Raw genomic sequence first — 20,896 nt, 5'->3', positions numbered from 1 at the left:
GATTTGATGGCACCAGCAAATACTTTGTTGGTTTCATTTTTAAAATTGAGGTGCCCGTTAGATTCAATGGTGCATTAGATGTACACAAATACGGTGAATAATATCTCTAAGCAGTGTACAGAAAACTAAAAACAAATGTTACAAAAATGCACAATAAAATCATTAATGCAAACTTACTAATAAACATATATAGATGTCAGTTCCTTCTCCTTCTGACACATCTCCTCACTCCACACCTCTCAGTCTCCTGGCTCTTACCCAAGACTCCCCCCTACCCTCCGGTTCTCACCCAGGGCCAAAACAAACTCACAGACCAACCCCCCAATTTCCCAACAAAGAGTTCCTGGAACCTGCTGACAACACCTTAGTCTCTCACTCCAGGGGTTCATCCAGACCCCCTTTTGCACTGTGTTTCTCAGCACAGTTCTATGCGTTAAGGCATCGTGTCTGAGTGCTTTTTCTTTCTGCTCTTTTATGAGCCTTTTCTCTTTCCATCCTTTGGACCTCCTGGGAAGTACCTTCCCCTGAAAACCCACTTTTTTCCTTCCCAACCTTGGTGCCAATGGATTAAGCTTCCTCAAGCTGTCCACAGCTGTATCCCCATTTGGCTCCTCTTCACACACCTGGTTCCCAGCTACAGCAGGTTTGGTCTGGTGAACATCCCAGGGGGTCCAAAGAAGGGAAAGGCAAACTCCAGCCCTCCAGATGTTTGGGACTACAACTCCCATCATCCCTAGCTAACAGGACCAGTGGTCAGGGATTATGGGAATTGCAGTCCCAAACATCTGGAGGGCCGGAGTTGGCCTATGCCTGGTCCCAAGGATGGCAGACAGGAGACTCCATCCATTTGCACTTCTTTCCTTGGTCTCTGCACACCTCTTCTCTTCCAGTTGCTTTACTGTCCCATGGCAGGGCTTGCATTTATAATGCAGCTGTGTCCCTTGGTGGGTTGATAGAACTTCCTTCTATGCAAGAACTCATAGTTATCATTCTCAAAAGGGAACAGGGAAAGTTAGAATGTACTCACCACCAGTGGTGACTCTCACCAAGAAAAGCAATTCCCTACCCCACCCCAAAAGCTGTTCCTCCCTGGAGTAGAAGGCCCGGCTTTGCCAAGCAGAACGCTACTCTGAGCAACTGTGTCCTACTGACTCCTTTCAAAAGAAAAGGATCAAAAGCAGGGAAAGAGATGTAGGAAATAAGGCCAAAGAGTTGGACCAGAACGACCATTCCCAATTCGCTAAGCAGAATACACTGCTGCCTTTCCCATTGGAGAGGGGATTTCTCAAGGAGTAATGAGATCACCAATCTCAGGTGGAATATGCAGAAAGGCATCTGGAGGCAAATGTGGTACAATGGAGGGGAACGCAGCATGATGGGTGCAGTGGAGCTGCAAATTCAGCAGCCGTCAACAGCAGTACCCCTCAACAAGTTTGCTTTGGTTCAAATGCATTGGAAGCTCTTTGTGCTTCCTTCTCAAAGGACTCGGTGACAGCACCAGGAAGAAGTTGAGCAGAGCTATGCAGCCACAGGGATACGTACCATAGTCCTTCTATGATACCCGCACAGAGCAGACCACTACCAATGCCCTGCACCAGGTTCAGCACAGCAAGAATCCCAGCATAGATATAGAAACTCTTCCTTGCTGAAAAAGAGAGGCAAAGACACTGGGGTCAAATGTAATCACAGGTACTTCCTACACTACAAACCATTCGGTGGAAAAGCCACTTTGGAGACGCGGGAAAAAACAGTATTACAGGGAAAAGAAAGACACTCAAGTGCTACTTATTGCAGAACAGTCTCCAGCAATGGCCATTCCACCTAGCCGTTATGTAACTTAAGCAAACCCTCTACTCTCCCTTCTTCCTAGCAGGTGCCTATTACAGGGGTGGGGAACCTTTTTCAGGCTGAGGGTCAAATTTCCTTCTACACAACTTTCCAGGCGCAGGCGGAACTAGAGGCAAAAGCAGCTAGTGTAAATCTCCCATAGGCCAGTTTCTAGACACACCATCACACATCCCTCTGCCCTCTATACAGGCATTATCAGAATTCAAGGGCAAATTCCAGTCAGGCAAAAACAAGGAGGTGCAAAGCAGGGCTGGTGAAAGGTGTAGTTGGAGGGTGGGCGTGGCCAGAGAAGAATCCTGAGGGCCAGAGAGAGAAGCCTGGAGGGCCACATTTGGCCCCTAGGCATGAGTTTCCCCACCCGAGTCATAAACTGTTGAATTCACTCCCACTATACATAGTAAGAATCACCAACCTGGATGACTTTGAAAAGGGGACTGGACAAATTCATGGAGGATATGGCTATCCATTGCTATGAGTCAGGATGGCTACGTTTGCAGATCCACTCTTGGAGGCAGTATGCCTCTGAACAGGGAGAGAGGAGTTGCACTTGCTGTCCTCTCAGGGGCAATTGGCTGTTGGCCATCAATCACTACCTCTTTGTGGGAATGAATTCCACAGCTTAACTATGCGAACAAGGACTTTCTTTTGCCTATCCAGAATATTCCAAGGGGCTTGGCTTTTAATGCCTGTGAGAAAATCGTATTAGCTTGAAAGGGAGAAGCAAGTCACTTACAAGGCAGGGAAATACGATCTTTCAAGGGAGTTTTGGGAAGCATCACCACCATTGAATAAACCTGTTAAGGAAGAAAGCAGCAGGTGAGTTGCAGGGCCAGAGGTTGCTGAGGGCAGGTGGTGGAAAACAGTAACGACCCTGGCTTTCGTTGCTGTGTTTAGAAGATGCAAGAAGCACATTAAAATGAAAAGGCCAAGGGATGGAAAGATCACGAGGCTCCAAAAATAACAGATTGGCAAATTAAATTACAGGAATTGGTGGAGACGGCTCAACTGACTAGTAAACTCAGAGGAAACTCAAAGCAAAAATTAGCAGAAAAATGGGATGTTTATAAAAAATATGTTCAAAAATACAATAATAGTTTTGACTCCATGCTAGCATTCGAGTGATAAAGGAACTAAAAGGAGGTGGACTACAATTAAGGATTTATTATGTTTTCAGAATGTATTAGAAAAATTATATAGAAATGTTTTGTGTACATTCAAATGTAAGATAAAACATATGCAAAGGGACTTGACATGAAATCAAAGCTGAAGAAAAGATTTTGGAAGATAAAAGGGGGAAAAATATTTACTTTCATTATTATCATTTTCTGTGCAGGTGTGGGTGTGTGGGTATCTGCACATATGTGTGTTGTTGTATGCAATGTTTGGGAGGAAATAAGACGGTAAATAACAAATAACAAACTAAATATCGATGTATGTAATTTTTATTTCTTAACTATATTTAGTGGTAGTATGGCTGTATTGTTTTTTGTAACATAAAACCATTCAATAAAAATTATAAAAAAAGAAATGAAGAGAATGAAGAGAATGAAAAATCATCAAGGAAGAACTGCCAGTGTTTTAAGCAAAACGGATATTTGTCACGCTTACCAGAAAGAAGAAGCAGGAGCTTGCAAGCCAAAAGTGCCTTCCTCCATGACCATAGATATTGAAGTCTTCTGCAGAGAGCCTGGCGTCAGGATAACTGATCTCCAGAGTTCCCTGAAAGATTGGTGGGGAACAGTGCAAGGGGGTCATCGGGGTGTGAACTGCTTATAATGGTGCCTGTGTTTCCTGCATGAGAAGCTGAGGAAAAGACACTCGGTCTCACTTGGAAGCCAGCCCTTTCCATCGTCACACAACAAGATCCCCTATCCAGTCCATAAACTGTGATTTAGCAGAGGATAACAAATTGCCCTAACTGCAGGAGGAAAGATGTGCCAGATGGTCTTGGGATTTAGCTTTGAGCCTGAGAGTGGAGGCAGGTTACCAAAAAATGGCACCTTTCCTCCTCTCCCGGCCTCCTGCCAACCTACTGGTGCTATCCCTACCCTCCCCACATGCTTAATGCCTGACCTAAAGCTTCTGTCAACCATCCTCTTGATCTACATGGTTCCTCCCACATCCCAATGCACTACACTTCCAACAGCAGCCCGTTATGTCCAAAGGCATAGCTGAGAGATCAGCAACCTTTGGTGCCTCCTTTCTTTGAGTTTTTCTACCTCAACTGACCATTATAAGAACTTGTAACTAAGAACTTGTACATGAGTTTGCTTATTTCTTTCTGCAGTGCCTGTAAGACAGAGTTGTTCTGCCTGGCCTTTGACTTGGAGTCAATTTGATTTCCTCCCCCTCTTTCTTTTATCCTTTCTCCTCCTGTGATGAGGCTGCATTTTAATGTTTTAAGGTTGTATTTTAATCTTGTTTTTAAGTTGCATTCATTCAACTTGTTTTTATTATTGGTTGTTAGCTGCCCTGAGTCCGGCCTTGGCTGGGGACGGCAGGGTATAAATAAATTTTGTTGTTGTTGTTGTTGTTGTTTCCTCATCCCTCCCAACCTATTTTCCTTTTGTGTTGTGCCTTTTCAGATTGTAAGTCTGAGGGAAGGGACTGTCTTCACAAGACTGTCTTCACAAGCTGCTCTAGGAGCCTTTTTTGCCTGAAGAGCGGGATTAAAACCAACCAACCAACCAACCAACCAACCAACGTGTAAATAAATACATAACAAAACTCACATGCAATACCTATAAGTTCACTGCATCTGATTTTTTAAGAAGATGCCTGAAGAGTGGACAATGATGTTCCTGTTTAATACTGGGGCTTCCCAAACCAAAACAAGGCATAATGCTACCACTATAGAAAAGGAGAACATGCTTAAACTTAACAAATGCTGCACTGTTCAGAGTGAGTTACTACACTGAGCTGTTAAAAGTAACTCAGAACCTCTTGAGGAGCAGCTGCTTTCAGTTCAGGAGGTAACTGTTGAACTGAATTTGCCTTGTTCTGTGCAACTGTCCTGTTTCACCAACACTTACCTGGGTGACAGAGTAGGCCAATGACAGCACCGTGGTGATAGCCAATACTCGCTTAACACTGGATTTGCTCTCCAAACGACCTGAATGGGAAACATACCAGGGGTCATTTCTTTGACAAGTGAAAATGGCTGGTCTTCTGTCGGGTGACTAAAGGCTAGAAATATACTAGCCTGCTCCTGACCAACCTATGCATGCTCGGGAATGCCGTTACATGTTAACCAGCATAAAAGACCCATCATGCAACAGGCCATGTGCATCTAAGATTCTGCTGTAAACCTGAGGTTATTGATGTCAGACCCGACATCCTGGGCGAAAATCTGATGCACTGACTCAAGACCTCATATAGGGGTCTCGCCTATGTTCAAGGTCCTGCCTAATGCCATTCCTGTCCAAGTTGCGACAGACTAACAAAGCCAGATTTCTTTTAAGAGAAAGGCAAAACCTCTCGACTGAGGTTGCAGTTGAGAGTAAAACTCTTGTCCTGAGAACTAGAAACCACTTAAAATATGCTGTACCATAGGAAGGTGGGCTGGGAAGCTTAAAGAAAGAAATAGTCCCAGCCTGAGAAACAGTGGCTGCTTTGCATGCAGAAGATTCTCAGTATATCCAAGGAGGACTATGAGAGCATCATGAAGGAAGGGTAGGATTTTAGTAGAACAAAATACAGTGGAGGAGAATTCATTGAATTATTGAATAGATTTGTTTGTTTTAAAAGTCACGAAATGGGACACATGCACACAAAAGTACAGAGGAGTTGTGTCCACTGGTGAGAGCTATTATTGAATAGATGTTTACAAACACCTGCTTCATGGGTGCTGGGAAAATGAGATACCTCCATCACAGAAAGGCTGCCTTGAGGAAATGCAACTGAATCCTATGCAACAAATGGGTAACAACTGCACCTTTAACACTGGAAAGTGGGTTGGAAATGCCATTATTATTATTATTATTATTATTATTATTAAGCGTCCTTTCTTCACTCAGACAAAAGTACCCTACTGCGTACACAGTGAAAGCAGATGGAGGGTGTAAATAAGGGTCCTACACTAAATGCAAGCTTTCGCCTCCAGCACGAGCATTACAGGCTGAAGTCCTATTTGTGCTTGGTAAGATTTGCTCTTTCCCACCGAAAGCAGGGCACATTCACCACGCTCCAATGGCCTCGTCAAGGAAAAAGGTTAAGTGCACCAAGCAACGCTAAGGAGGAATCCTTACCAAATGCAAGGCCCAGAATCACCATGCTCAGCTCAATAGCCAGAAGGAAGAATCTTGTGATTTCCCACAGGATCTAGAGAAGACAGTACATGCCACAAAATCAAGATCAAGGAGCAAACGGAATAGGTCCTAAAAGAGAAGCTTGCCCAAAGGTTTTCCTCCCATCGTTCCTTCCATCAGAAGTTCCTTCCATCCATGAAAATAAAATTAAAAAGACCATCCTAACATTTCCCTCACTGGCTAATGCAGGGTGCTCACATGAATTTTCAGAATTAGTTGCCTCTCAGGCTACGAGTCTTACACAACTGTTTGTACGTTTGGCATTGTGCACAAAATCTCAACTATCTTGTTACTTCATCACAGGGAGTTTCATCCTTCAATTCCATTCCAATCATCCTGTTTCCTCTGTTGTTCCAATCCAGAGCCCAACTGACCTAGCTCCAAAATCATGCTGGCTTAAAGGGCTGTAGATTACAACTACTGTCTGCCCCCTGTTTGTCAATATTGACCCTTGGCACAGCCTATCTCAAGTGTTCTGATTGGTCCAAATGCTTAGTGCTCTTTTAGACACCAAATCTAACCCAGATGCATAAGGTGTACTTAAGTGGCACAGGTAATGTCTCCTTGCAACCAGGTGCACAGCACTTGTAGGAACAATCCCCTGGCATAAGAAAGTACCATGGGAGATAGGCCTCAAGTTACTTGTCAACAGCAAAGACTCATCTTGGCATCAAAACATCTAGTTAAGGGCCATCATTCTTGTGGCAATTGACTCTGCTGATCTTCATTTGCCTAAATGAAGAGCCACATTGTTTTATACAAATCCTGAGACTGGCTGTCTCGATGTAAATGCAACCAAATACGGCTTGCAAAAAAGAAAGAAATGCAAAACTGAAAAACAATTAGACAATAAAAACATTTGTTCGAGTAGGATTAGAGACTAGAAAGGGATTTAGCGTTGAGCCAAGCAAAGCATGGGAGGGTGGCAAGGCCAAAAGTCAATACTGTTCAAAGAGTTAAAAGAGAACCACACCCTCCAATCTACCAGACAGCCAGGTGCAAAATAGTGGTTCAGGTGAGGATGGGAAGGAAGCAGCCAAGGTACATTTAGAATGAAGGAAGAGGATGTCTCTGAGCACATGCTTGGTCCAAGATTTTGTTCTCAGGGACTGAACTGAGCTCACAGTCCTTTCACCCAAAACTCCACTTCTGGTTTTCTTCTCAATATTTCTTTGTTTGAGCAGCCTAAGTTTGGGGATGAGGAGGGGAGAGATAGAAGAAGCCTTTTCCTTGTTGCTGTTGTTGAACAACTGGGGCATCAGAAACCCTTGCTGATCCATCACAAAACCCCAAAATATGGGGAGGAGTCCAGGGGGTTGCACAAGCAGACCTTGTTCCATGCACACGTACCCCAGTTAGTGGTACAATGAATTCCACCCATTATTGTAACTGATGACTAAATGGAGCTCAAATATTTTTGCATTCCTGCCCCAAAAAAGGTGAAGAAGGGGCCAAAGCCTCTGGTATCAAACTCACACTCACCTTGTCAGTAACCGTAGCAGCAGTGGAAGCGCTGACTGTCATGGAGACAACCGCTCGAGCAATCCCAACCACAGCTACCACAAACACCTAGAAGACAATGGCAATTGTTACAAATTAAGGCAGAAGAGAAAATGCATGATGGGCTTCAGGGATGGGAGACCAATCAACAAGGTCCCCCTTTAACATTTTATTTTGTTTTTGTAACAGGATGAGTTACAGAGGAACAGAAGAAAAATAGGGGGAAGTGGTTTTCCCTCTTTTTAAGGCTGAGAAGGAACAGGTTACTTCAGCCAGGTCACCTCAGCAAAGAAATGCTACAGAATTTGCCATGTAAGACCTACATCAGAAATGGGGAACAGCCAGTGATCAGGGGTGATGTGAGTTGGAAGTCTGGCAACACCTGGACTAAAGGTTTTCAAGGCTTGAAATATTGATCCTTATTAGCTCCTCCATTCTCTGATTTTAGTATCATAATCACTTCATATTCTATTGGTGCCTGCCTGGTGCACGTAGAATTTTAAATAAACAGGCAGCCAACACCACAGGATATCAATTAAGGAGCCTCAGATCTGGGAAAGACTCCACAATTCATTTGCTGAAGCAGCAGCAGCAGGGGATGGGGGTGGGGAACACAGTAAAAAATGCTTAAGGCACGAAATCAGCTCAGAAGATTCTGAAATATAAAGTCTTTCAAAATCCTTGGCACAGGAACATTAGGGATACTGTACACAGTTTCCAGTTCTAGCTGGAAAAGATGCAAAACATGTCAATACGCTAACTGCTTATCCTACCTCACATGAAACAGAGTTGTATTCCCTAGTTTTAGCTTATTTCGTTTAAAATAAATGACCTACAAGGAGCTAAACTAATTTTTGCCAGCATTTGTTCAGCTCAGTGTTACATGCAGTGTACAATGCTACAACCTTACCACTACTGGCCACAAAACTTAGCCTTCTGAAACGCTATACTTCATTTAACAACACTTCAGCCCCTTCAGGAAATATTGATTTTTGTTTTGTTTGAAGTGTGCCATATTCAGAAGCCTCCTTACGACTGATATTAAGAACACAAATATTCATTGTCTCCCTTCTCCAGAGGTCACACATATTCTAATCTGCTACATGCTGGGTTCTATACAGTTGACATATATTAATCCCACTGACAGATGCTGTAAGGAGACTGGGACCAGAAGGCCGGAGTAAACAGGACTTCAGATGCCACACTCAACAACACCACACAATGATTTCAGCAAGACTGAACCAGGTTTTAGCACCACCTTGCAGATATCCTCTTAGCCTGTCAAGAAAAGTGAATGAGCATTTGCAGTACTGTATTTGTTTGTGGATGTCCTGCATTGTAGCAGCCCTCTGGGCAGTTCCCTGTACATCCTGTTACCACCCTCCTATGCTGCATTTGTAAAATATATCTACTTCCTCTCCAAGATAAAGCTCCTGAAATAACCAGTTTCTTTGCTGCCTTCAGAAATATTATTTAGTGTGCTTGGGAGCTAAGCAGTCTTATTGCCACTGCACTTTGCACCAACCCCAATATGGCAGGAGCCTCCACTTACAAAGGAACAAAAAACAAACATTGATTCATTACATTATTCCCTCAAGCGTGCCCTGTAGGACACAATGCATCCAGAATTGCCTCAAATGTAAGATGCATATGCACACCTCAGCCTAACATTATAGGACTTGTTACACTGCAGGCAGATTGATTTATCCCCTGCTGCTTCAAACATTTCAGCCCTCAGGGGAAGGGCATGGGTTTCTGTAAAAGCAATGACCACTGTACACGCTTTCAATATGTGCACGATCACGAGCATCACCCCAACCCAGAAGTGGCCGGAAAAGGGGGTGGGGCAGGGGTGGAATGGGGCAGGGTTATGCTCGCTCTGCCGACACCCACAGGGGTCAGGAATGTAATCCCCATGGAAAATGCTTGTTGCCTGTATTTATAAATGAGACCAAGGCAACATTCACACTATACTTTTCAGAGCATGGGCACCAGAAGGGCCAAACCCATGCATGGGATGATAGACTGTACGCCTGAGAAACCAATGTCACTGTTTGGCTAAAGCAAAGAGCTTCTTGAGAGCAATGACTCTCTGCAGGAGAAAGGGCTCTTATAGCAGACTCAAACATCTGCAGCTGGTGCTGCGCATAGTCTGGGAGCCTATCAGGCTTCATTTGGAGTCTGTCAAGTTCACAGCTGTGACGTCCCCAAAGACCTCATCCACCAACCTCACTCGGCTTGTTCAGGTTAGCCGCCTCGGCCTCAAGGGGAAAAACTTCTTTCTGGAGAGCCAAGAACTCCCTGCACTGAGGCTATACCCATGACTTCTGTGCAACAGACAGTCATACATCTGACAATGCAATACACAAGAAAGCCTGCACAGGACATGACATCTTCTTTTTTAGAAAACAACAACAACAACCCCACAACGTCCAACTTCCTCTATTGCCGGCATGCTGCACTCTGCACCCATCTCCTGCTCCCAGCCTGAGAGTCAGCCCAGGCTGAGTCACCCATTGGCAGAAATCATGGCACCACCATGTGCTGCCCAGGGCTGCTGCCACAATCCTCGGCCTCCTGGGAACAATTCCCTTCCTTCCTCACTCCTTTCAGAAGAAGCCCTTTTGCTCATGCAGTAACTGAGAAGCGGCAATGGAAGTGGAAGTGGGTGCAAATGACAGCACAGCAGAGATTTAAAAAACAAGCAGAGGTTTTTATTTATAAAAACAACAACAACCACCCACAATGCACACACACACACTAGGCTGGAGGAGGCAATCTCCACAAAGATACTGATAATCAGCTGACTTAAAGCATAAGGAGACATTTTTCTCCTCACACATCTGCTTTTTCAGAACTCCTTACAACTATTGTTTATAAATGGCTTCAAGTCCGCCCTGCCCCCCCCCAAAGGAAGTAATTATGAAAATACAATGAAATTGCACAAGTAAATGATTTTTAAAAAAAATGTCTAACCACTGCTAGATCCTGACCTAGAACCCTTCCTTTAACTATGTCTCTAATCCTCTTTCAAATACATTTCTGTGGACAACTGCTGCATTGGGGGGTGGGGGTGGGCTGGGGCTGCTGTCCATGAGTGGCTCAGGGTGAGCTAAGCTGTTGGGAAGGAGGACAGACTTTAGAGGCAGCAGAGACAGAAGCAGCAGCTACCCCTCACTCCACCCTAAGGAGAGGATTCATTTTGAACACATTCCCGATTCTAAAACACAGCAATGCAGTTTAAATGGAGAGGGGTGTTACTCTCAGGGTAGGATATTGGGAGAGGGGAGTAGGCAAAATGGGGAAATAGATTGCAGTATTCTTCCTCACCCCATGAGCCTTCTCTTGAACAAGGAGCAAGAAGGGCAGGAGGTGCTGGGTACTGGACAGAGCAAGAAGGCAAAAGGTTCAGATCATCCAGCCAGATACATCAGCACATGTGTCCAGCAACACCTGGAGGGCCACAGGTTGCCTATTCCTGTTCCAGAATTGCAGCTTGTATTGTGGAAGCACCCCTGATGCACAGATTTTCCCCAGGGTGTCATCAGTGACCATGCTGCTAGGTTTGTGAGCTTAAGGGAGGCAAGACCACGTGGGCCAATTTCCCACTGGCCTGCTCTTAAAAAAACTAAAACAGAAAGACCTGTACTTACCAGTATGTAAAAGGTGGTGAAGATGGGACTGGAGGTGGCGTGGATTTTGGCCTTGGCAGAGGGCAGCTTCCAAAGGAGAAATGCAAAGAAAAGCACATTGGGAACCAGCAGCAGAAGGTCCCAGTAACGGACCCTAGAAATAAGGCACAAAAGATAAAACAGTTTTTAGAATGCAGTTTTTAAAATGCAGGAAGTGGAGGAAGGAGGAGAAGAGGAAGAGGAAGGAAAACAAAAGCCACACACACCTACACAAAACAGCATCTCACCTGGATGTCCCAATGTCTTCATACAACAACAACAAGCACTTGTGTGGCACAGTAATGTTGACGTCAGCCCGTGCAGTTGTCAGGGGTGCAGAAGTGACATTATCCAACGCCGCCACTAATGTGGTAGAAGGTGGATAGGTGGCATTGTTGTACGTAGAGAACCTCACTAGAGGTGTCACTATAGAAGACATCCTGTCACAGCTCTGGGGGGAAAGAAAGTGAGAGAAAAGGGCATCATCATTAGGAAATAGATACACACACATCAAAAGGGCACTCTTCATGAGGAAACTCACACCTAGAATGCCTCTTGCCTATTCCAATACTCTATTATTGAAGTAAATCCTCATTGTGGGTCCCAGAAACTAGGGGAGAAGGCACCATTTATTACCTAATTGTGTTCCTTTTCCTGTAGTAAATCAAGTTTGCAGTCTGGCTTTATTTTAGATTTAGCTTTGTCCTTAGCTGCTCAAGTAGGAAGTAGCAGCAACACCAAGTACTTTACACACACAACTCGAGACCAAGAGCTTCAAAGTTATCATCCAGACCCGTAACCTCTTGGCACAGACTATTACAAAGCATTCTATGTGGCCCTACCATTGGAAGTGTATTCAGAAACTTCAGATGCTGAGGAAGGCTGCCTCCTCTGCTTTTTATTAGTTCTTTTATTACGACAAAAAACTTTCAGTTTGTGGTTCACAGGCAACGCTGCTCATTTCCCATTATAAGCACACAGCACTAAATAGTTAGGAAGGTAGAAACATATGAGAAACTTGCTTATATAAAGTCCATCTATGGGTCCAGCTAGCTCAGAATTTCCTACACTGGCAGAAAGTGGGACCTTCTGCATGCATAGCAGATTATCAGAGTTTTAGTGGAAGCTTCTAGGTGTGTTGGCCAGGGTTTTCTCCCTCTGTACACCCAATTATCACTTCTGCAAAACATGACACACCACAAGTTAGAACATATTATCATGCCGCTCATCTATTACACGTGAAGTTCTGGCTTTCTAGGCTCTAAAAATTTGTCACCAAGAATGCTCTATAAAGCCACCACAGCATGCATTTGTTGAAGGCCCACAGTGCTAGAATGCAGCCAAGTAGCATCGGAAATGCCTTGGGGGGGGGGGGTTTAAGCTTAACAGCTAATTATCTCCTGCCAAAATGAAGTCACCACCAGACAGCTCTGAAGCAGGTGCTCTAGATTTGCTTCGGGAGCTGTGTGCTTCAGCATGGTCAACAGCCAAGGATGATGAGAACCGTAGTTCAGCATCATCCAGAGGACCAAAGGTTCTCCACCCATGCCTTAGGAGCAAAGCCTTTTAAAGTGTTTCAATGCATTCAAAGCATAGAAACCAAAATTCTTTAAACAACAATATAAATTTACATGATAATTCAGTGACTGGAGGCCAAAAGACCCAATTCACCCTCCTAAGGAATGTTTCCTGGTCACCCATATTGGCAAACTAGACAAGAGAGAGGAAGGCGAAAGGACTGACATCTGTGGTAAAAGTGTTTGCCAGCAGGGCACTTTTGGGGCCTCCACTCCTACTACTAAAAAAGGGGGTGGGGTGAGGGGAGGGGAGGTGTTTCAATCCATAGTTGTAAGACCCAACGTGCACATTATTAGAAAAGCCAAAGTAAAATAAAGTTTACATAGTACTAAATAATTATTGTGTATAATAGTGTACTCTCTCTTTAAGACAGAAAACGTTTGCACAATGTTTTGTAATAAACAACACATTGCTTGTGTATTCTTAAGACAAGTTTATCCGTTTTAATAAAGCACCAAAAATTATGATTATGCCTTTATAGATGTCATGCGAATTTAAATATATTTCATTCATTAATGGGAAAATACATTTCCTTTGCCCAGAAGTGATAGTATTTTACTTAAAGTGTATAATTATATCCGTCCTCTTTTAAATTATGAAGGGGAAAATGCTCCCATTCAAAATCTTGGTAGCAAGTAACCTAAACAATGGCCAATCATTACCTCACATAATCGACTGACCATAGGCACATGTAACACTATTTTTTTTTTCTACATAGAAAGGGCTGTAGCTCAGGGATAGAGCACATGCTTGGCATGCTGACTGTCCCAGGTTCAGTCCCCAACATCTCCAGTTAGCGCAGGGAAATATTTGTGCCTGAAACCCTGGAGAACCACTGACAATCAGTGTTCGCCAACCACATGTCAGTGTTTTGGACTACAACTCCCATCAGCCAACCTGGTGTCAACGACAACACTGAGCTAGGTGGGCTAGTGGCCTGACACTTAGTTAAGACACCCTTAGTTAAGACATAAATATCACAGCTTTGTGGCATGTGCAGTGACTACTGTTTTCCATATGGATGTGTGTGGGTGTGGGTGTGTACACACACACACACACACACATACACAGCTTCCCTCCCCCCTAAAAATATGTTTAGGAGTACTCTCATTTTCCTACTCATATTGAAATACTGCCCCTCAATGAGGCCAAACTTAGATTCACAAAATGTTTAGGGGTAAGCGTACCCCTGCATACCCCCAGAAATAAGCACTGTGTGTGCATGTGTGTGTATTATTGATCCTGGCTTGTTTCAAATGTAGGGGCCAGTTCCCTGGTTTGGACAAAACAGGAAACTATGGTCAATGTGAGACTTCCTGACCTCTCACAATGCACCAATAAGGAAAGAGGTGCACAAAGAAGAATTGCACAAGCACCAAGTCTCGTGCATAGCTCAGCTTATTAATTCTAGATATGTGTGTTCATACTGATCTACCTAGTATAAAGCAACTTGTATGTGCTCACGACTGTGCTGTAAGTGAAGGGAAAAGCCAAGCCTTGAGCAGATACAGCTGTGGTAGAATACTGGCTGAACAAACACACAGAAGCCCTACCCAAGAGAACCAGTCCTCTTGCAATCGGCTCCTTTAGACAAATACACTTTGTCCTGTGTCTGCAGTTCACACCGCAGCCCTTGTAGGGACAAAGACTGAAGGACACTCCTCAAGCACATTATAACAATAAGCCATGTAGGACCAAACAGCACATGCAAGCTTGTTTTTTTAGAGTGAAAAGAAACACTGGAGTTGAAAATCAGAAACAAAGGAGTAAGTTTTAACTATGTTTTTCAGTTACATCTATATGAAATACAGTGATTATGCATGTGGCACGTGTTAATTTCAATTAGAGCTAGACTCTAATGTTTGTACATTTGTTTTTATGGTAAAGTTGACTCCTTATAAGGCAGCCTGGGAGCTTGCTAGAAAGCAGGGTACAACCTCCTGGCAAAAGTAAATACAGATTAGAATAGCTCTCTCATCCTGGGGCCCTCCAGAACTCCCATCAACCCTGACAATTGCCTATGTTGGCTGGACTAGTGGGAGTTATAGCCCCAAACATCTGGAAGACACCAAGTTGCAGAAGGCTGAACTAGAATGCTGGCTTGTATGTTTTTTTATAAAGAGATACAGGGAGAGAATTGCTTCTCTGTCCAAGACTAGTGCTGCATATCTGTTGCAAACTATGACCTTTTGCACTAGGCACCATGTAATAAATCTGCAAAATACTTGCTGAATCCCTCTTGAACTCAATAGGACCTAATACTGTATATGGGATTTTACTGTTAAAGGGTGTAATATTGCAGGCTAGGCTTCTACCAACAACCTTAATCTCTCTCTCCTCCCTGTCAACCATCTTTCTTAAAAAATAATAATATAAAAAATCAAGGCTTGAATGAAGTTCTATAAAATTCGAAAGGTAGCCTAGAGCTTTTTGATGTTTGGGTTGATCCTAATGAAAGGTATTATACCATACACACACCTAGATCAACAAGTTGCTTGCATTCCCTATATGCATCCTTCAGCAGTATTTCCAAGGTATCTCCTTTATTCTACACAACCATTATATCCTTTGCCCTACAAATAACACATGCATTTTAATCAAAACAAATGAGAGCTTCCACAGCTAGCTTCCAGGAGCGCAGGAACCTGAACTCAAGCCTAGCAGAAATTAATGTAATCTGCTCTATAAACTTTTGTCCCATCTCAGGTCATAGATGCTGTATACAGTGACACCTCGGGTTAAGTACTTAATTCGTTCCGGAGGTCCGTTCTTAACCTGAAACTGTTCTTACCTTGAAGCACCACTTTAGCTAATGGGGCCTCCTGCTGCCGCCACGCCGCCAGAGCACAATTCCTGTTCTCATCCTGAAGCAAAGTTCTTAACCCGAGGTACTATTTCTGGGTTAGCAGAGTCTGTAACCTGAAGTGTATGTAACCTGAAGCATATATAACCCGAGGTACCACTGTATTTCAAACAATGAGCTGTAACCGCTTGTCAAAACGCAGCACTCTGCACACGCTCAGTCCTGTTCTCACAATTGTACTTCACATGCTCCACATCTAAGCCCTGGCCCACAAATCAGATTCCATATCCACCATCTGACAAAAACTGGATCCTAAAGAGTTTACAAAATATTCAAAAGCTAATCTAATCCTTGCAGAGTCTATTAGAATGTGAGTCTTGGAATGCTGGGAAATATTTCATTCTCTATACTTCTATGGTTGGAGTAATTTAAATTACATAGTTAACAGAGTTAAGTTTCCTGGACTGAAAACATATTCTGAGAAACACAACAATTCTTTGTTTTAAGAGACTGCATTTTTCACTAACTTATCAGCACTCTCCAAATATATAGAGAGAGAAAGAGAGAGAGAGAGAGAGATATGGAGGCCTTTTATCTAGCCAAGACATTCTTGCCCCACCCTTTCATATTTACTTTCTCATTTTACCCAAGGACAAGCTTGTGAGAGTAGGGTTTTCAACAGCACTACAATAAAACATCTGTTCAGTTCATTTATGCCACTAGAACCTTAAATTTGGGGCGAGATTTTATGGGCTGTAAAAAGAAGCGGCAATGGACAAGCAGTACGTTATCACGACAGTGACCTTTAACTGGACTCACTTCATATCTTCTCTTAGCCCAGGTTAGCTACTGCACTACATTGCCCTCCCAAGCACATACAGGGACAGCAAATATGTATGAAAAGGTAGCAGTAGAAGCTGTTAGGCTGCTGAAAGTCTTAAGCTTTTTTGTTCTTTTTTGTAAACAGCACAGAACTAGAACTCAAGGGATCTAATTCAGCTGTTGATAATATGAACATACACAGTACTCAGAAGACATATTGGGATCAGTTGTGTTTTACTCCATAATACATGCTTTTAGGATTGTAGCCTTTGGGAGTTTTGATATACCATTTTAGTAGTACTGTAGCATTTAGGCACTTTAAGACTGATTGTAAGCACACTTGCTCAGTCAGAACACAATTCTAGCTGAGCCAACAGGGTACTTATTTTGAAGTATATGCATTTAAGAACTGGATCAGTGTGCATATTCTATTGTCTGTCAGGGAAATCAGGCAGGCACCAACATTATGTGCGGCTTTTGCAAAATCTCATTCTGAATATACCAGGTCACATTCTCCAGCTGCAAAATCCACAAAGTAAAATGCAGCGTGCATAGCTCTCAAGCTTGTCACATATGCTACTTGTTGGCAAACAACTTGTCATGCCTTAAAGCCTCAGCTTTATCTCCTCCAAGAGACACATGCCAAGCACCCTCTTGAGCAATAACTTGCTTAGAGGATTTGCCTTAATAATTACGCATACCTTTAGCTTGATTACAATGAAACCAGCACCATGAAACACTCGCGGTCAACAACATAATCATGGCATATGTCATGTTACGAGCTCTCTCTCTCTCTTTAACAGAGGTGTCATTATCACTGAACTTCTTGTCACACAGGACACCAGGAAGCGAGCTTTAAACCAGTCAGGGTAACAACATTTGGTCTGGACAGGTCAGAGTTGACCCTGCCATTAGAGGCCTGGTACTCTACCACTTATAGGCATGCCCCCCCCCCCCAAAAAAATCCTGGGAGCTGTAGTTTGTTAAGAGTGTTGAGAGTCATTAAAAGGTAAAGGTAAAGGTACCCCTGCCCGTACGGGCCAGTCGTGTCCGACTCTAGGGTTGTGCGCCCATCTCACTTAAGAGGCCGGGGGCCAGTGCTATCTGGAGACACTTCCGGGTCACGTGGCCAGCATGACGAAGCTGCTCCGGCGAACCGGCACTAGCACAGCACACGGAAACACCATTTACCTTCCCACTATAAAGCGGTACCTATTTATCTACTTGCACTTAGGGGTCCTTTTGAACTGCTAGGAGGGCAGGAGCTGGGACCGAAGACGGGAGCTCACCCCGCCGTGGGGATTCGAACCGCCGACCATACGATTGGCAAGTCTTAGGCACTGAGGTTTTACCCACAGCGCCACCCGCATCCCACCGTTGAGAGTCATTAGGAAGCCCCTATTTTCCTCACAGAACTACAATTATCAGAGTAGTTTAGCAGTCAATTCCTCTTCCTATGGAACTCTGAGAATTATAGCTCTGTGAAGGGAAGTGTTCTCATAACCACTCTTGGCATCCTTAACTACAATTCCAAGGATTCTTTGGAACTTAAGCACTGACTGTTTAAAGTGGTATGATATTGTGTTAATTGTATAGTGCAAATGGGGTCAGAGTGAGACAGCCATTTCGGATGGCAAACGCTTGGGGACAGGGAACGGTAGCAAAACATTTGGAGGACATAGCTGTGTGCACTATGCAGCCTACCCTGACGCTCTAAGCTAGCCTGCAGGCCTCAGGTGTACAGCAGGATGTTGTTACATCAACAATTTTGGAGTACAATTCAACTGTCAGTACACTGGAATGTAGAAAGTGGGGTATTATGTTGTACGGTTACACCCAAGATAAGCAGGTAATAAAATTCTTTATTTTACAGAGGTTGAGTTGTGGAATTTATTGCTTGGGATGACATTGTGCATAATTTGACATTGCTGCTTGGTAGATATTAATTATGTTCATTCCGTATTATATACTACTGTGTATGATTACTATGCATTGCTTATTATTATGAATTGTATTTATATAGCCGTTTACATTTTTTGCATGGATATTATGCTATGCGTTCTTTTTTATGTTCTGTGCTGAAAACTTCCCTGTGGTCTTTGACAAAGTGCATTATATAAATTTTAATGATCTTCATCACATCATCCTGTTCTTCAGGAAGCAACATGTCTTGGGTCAATTTCGGTTCAGTCTCTCAAATCGCCTCTGCACACTTCATAACCCAACCTTAGCTACAAATTCAGTCTTGGTTAAATCATATAAGGTCCTGTGTCTAGTACAGAGCCAATAAGAAAAGGCCCAGAAAGCACTCATTACCTTGGAAAATCAAGACTGTGTCCCAAGAAACAGGAAGAGGGGAGGAAATGCGTATGTGCACACTTGCGAGAGAAAAAGTGTGTCATTTCAGCCACAAATACAATGATACCAATATGCAGCAGGAGTTGAAAGTAGGAACACATCGGTTCAAAAGCTAAGGGCAACTTTGGATCTGTGACTGACAGTCCTTGCAATGTCAGAGGTCTGAACTGCACATCATTATGCTGGGTTACTTATAGATTTTAACCACACAGTCTTTATCATCATAAATCATCATGCTAACAATGGTGTCTCTATCTCCCTTATTTAAAGACATGCTCTGCATGCACTCACACACCACTGAACTTTCCAAAAGGCTCACTTCCGAAATACACAGGCAAGGTGCTCAGTGGTTATATTGTTAACACTTGATTATTAGGTGTTTATACCAGAACCCGTTAACAGAAAACCCATTAAAAGCACAATCAGGATTTACTATACACACAAGCTACCAGAAGTTACCAGTTATAAAACAGTTGAGTCTGGACACAAATCAGTAGTCGCAGAGGGCGATAGGAGTTTTCTAATAGGGAATAGGCACCAAGCAAAGGAGCTCGGAGGATGCTGGAAGCGGCAGTCATGCCCTTTATGTCCGAGGCCCACGCCTGACAGCAAAGGAGCCTTGGGCTGAGTGGTGGAAACAAACCCTCGGTGCCGTCGCCCTCTTTAAGGAAAGAGAGCACGCGCGCACCCCGATACCACTAGGAAAAGGAAACTACCATATGGATCAAAACCAACGACAGGGGAAACTACAGTATTCAGAGAAAGGAGGAAGAGGAGAGCTGAATCCTGAAGAACGATCCTGCGACTTAATGTTTTAAGAGGCAAACAAACATCTGCCCATCCCATTAGTTTGGGAAATGAGGGGAGGAGGAGGATGCATTTAAGGATCCCACATCTGACACAGAAGTGGGACTGCGTGCCAGGGAATGGTGGCTACTAGATCGAGGGGAGGGGAAGACACGGCATCTTAAAACGGGGCAGCAGAAAAAGGTGCCGCGATGCTTCGCTTTGCCGTGCCAGGAGGACAGCAACTGGAGACTCGCGCCAAAGGAGCCTGGCCATCACTAATAACCGTGCCCGGGTGATCCCCGCTCCCCCATATGGGACCACCGGGGATGCTCTTCGGAAGGCGGTGGGGGAGATTCCTCCTACCTTCTCTGTCTCCTTCTCTCCAGCCGGAGGAGAAGCCGCACGCTGCCTGCCGCCTCCTGGTTACACCCGCCCGCTGGCAGAGGGAGGCAGAGGAGGAGGCCTCTCCCGCTTTCCCTCGCGCCGGTGGCTCATTCCCGGGACTTCGGCCCGGCAGTCCCCGAAGCCACCGAGATCCTGTCCCAGGTCCAAAAAAGGGGAGGAGGCTGCCTGCGTGTAGAGGGCGGGCGGCGGGAGGGGGGGAACGTCGCTAGCGCACCGTGCGAAGCTACAGCCGCAAAACGCCCAACCCGTCACTTCCCCGCGCTCTGCGGCGTCGCGGGGGGCCTTCCAGCGCGGCCGGATTTAGCAGCCTCTTCCAACCGAAGGGGCGAAGGCGAACAGATCCCTGCGGGAGAGGAAAAGGCAAATAAACTCTTCGGCCGTCACTTCGCGGGGGAGAATTGAGCGCCGTTCCCTAAGCCTCATGGCCTTCAGCCAATCGCGAAGCGCCTAAGTAAAGAAGCCGTACTCAAAAGCGAAACAAAAGGGCCGAAGGAGCCAATGAGGAAAGCGGAGGGGCGGGGGCAGAGGGCAGGACGCGAAAGGTCTTAAAGGAGCATATTGCTTGACAGCTAAGCAGCGAGGAGGCGCGGGGGGGGGGACACCCTTTGAAAGAATTAATATCCATTTGGCAACGTCCGTTCGTAAATAGCACAAAATGCGGTCCTACGTGTTTCAAAGGACTCTCGTCTCCTAAAACGATTCACTCTGACCGACCTCTAAACCACTTTGACAATAGGTTGACTAATCTGTACTGACAGAGCAATTCTGTGAGTGTTGACTTGGAACTATGTCTTACTTTGTTCATTAAGACTCAC

The 20,896-nt window shown here is 44.4% G+C and overlaps 1 protein-coding gene across 1 annotated transcript in view; it reads right to left on the bottom strand.

Moving 5' to 3' along the window:
• Positions 1–20,232, bottom strand: part of TPRA1 (transmembrane protein adipocyte associated 1) — a 28,176-nt gene extending 7,944 nt beyond the window's left edge. Inside the window, exons 1-9 of the mRNA XM_083725583.1 lie at positions 20,040–20,232; positions 11,575–11,777; positions 11,309–11,441; positions 7,638–7,724; positions 6,096–6,168; positions 4,881–4,960; positions 3,457–3,567; positions 2,582–2,642; positions 1,543–1,645 (exon numbers count right to left, since the gene is read on the bottom strand). Of these exons, the coding sequence (XP_083581709.1) occupies positions 1,543–1,645; positions 2,582–2,642; positions 3,457–3,567; positions 4,881–4,960; positions 6,096–6,168; positions 7,638–7,724; positions 11,309–11,441; positions 11,575–11,765 (839 nt within the window). The 5' untranslated portion in view covers positions 11,766–11,777; positions 20,040–20,232. The remainder of the gene's footprint in view (positions 1–1,542; positions 1,646–2,581; positions 2,643–3,456; positions 3,568–4,880; positions 4,961–6,095; positions 6,169–7,637; positions 7,725–11,308; positions 11,442–11,574; positions 11,778–20,039) is intronic.
• Between the last annotated feature and the right edge of the window lie 664 nt (positions 20,233–20,896).

This window comes from Podarcis gaigeae (genome assembly GCF_964106915.1).
Source record: "Podarcis gaigeae genome assembly, chromosome: 2".
Classification (NCBI taxonomy): Eukaryota; Metazoa; Chordata; class Lepidosauria; order Squamata; family Lacertidae; genus Podarcis; species Podarcis gaigeae.
Note: the sequence above shows the minus strand (reverse complement) of the source record. Positions and strands in the feature narration are given on the sequence as shown.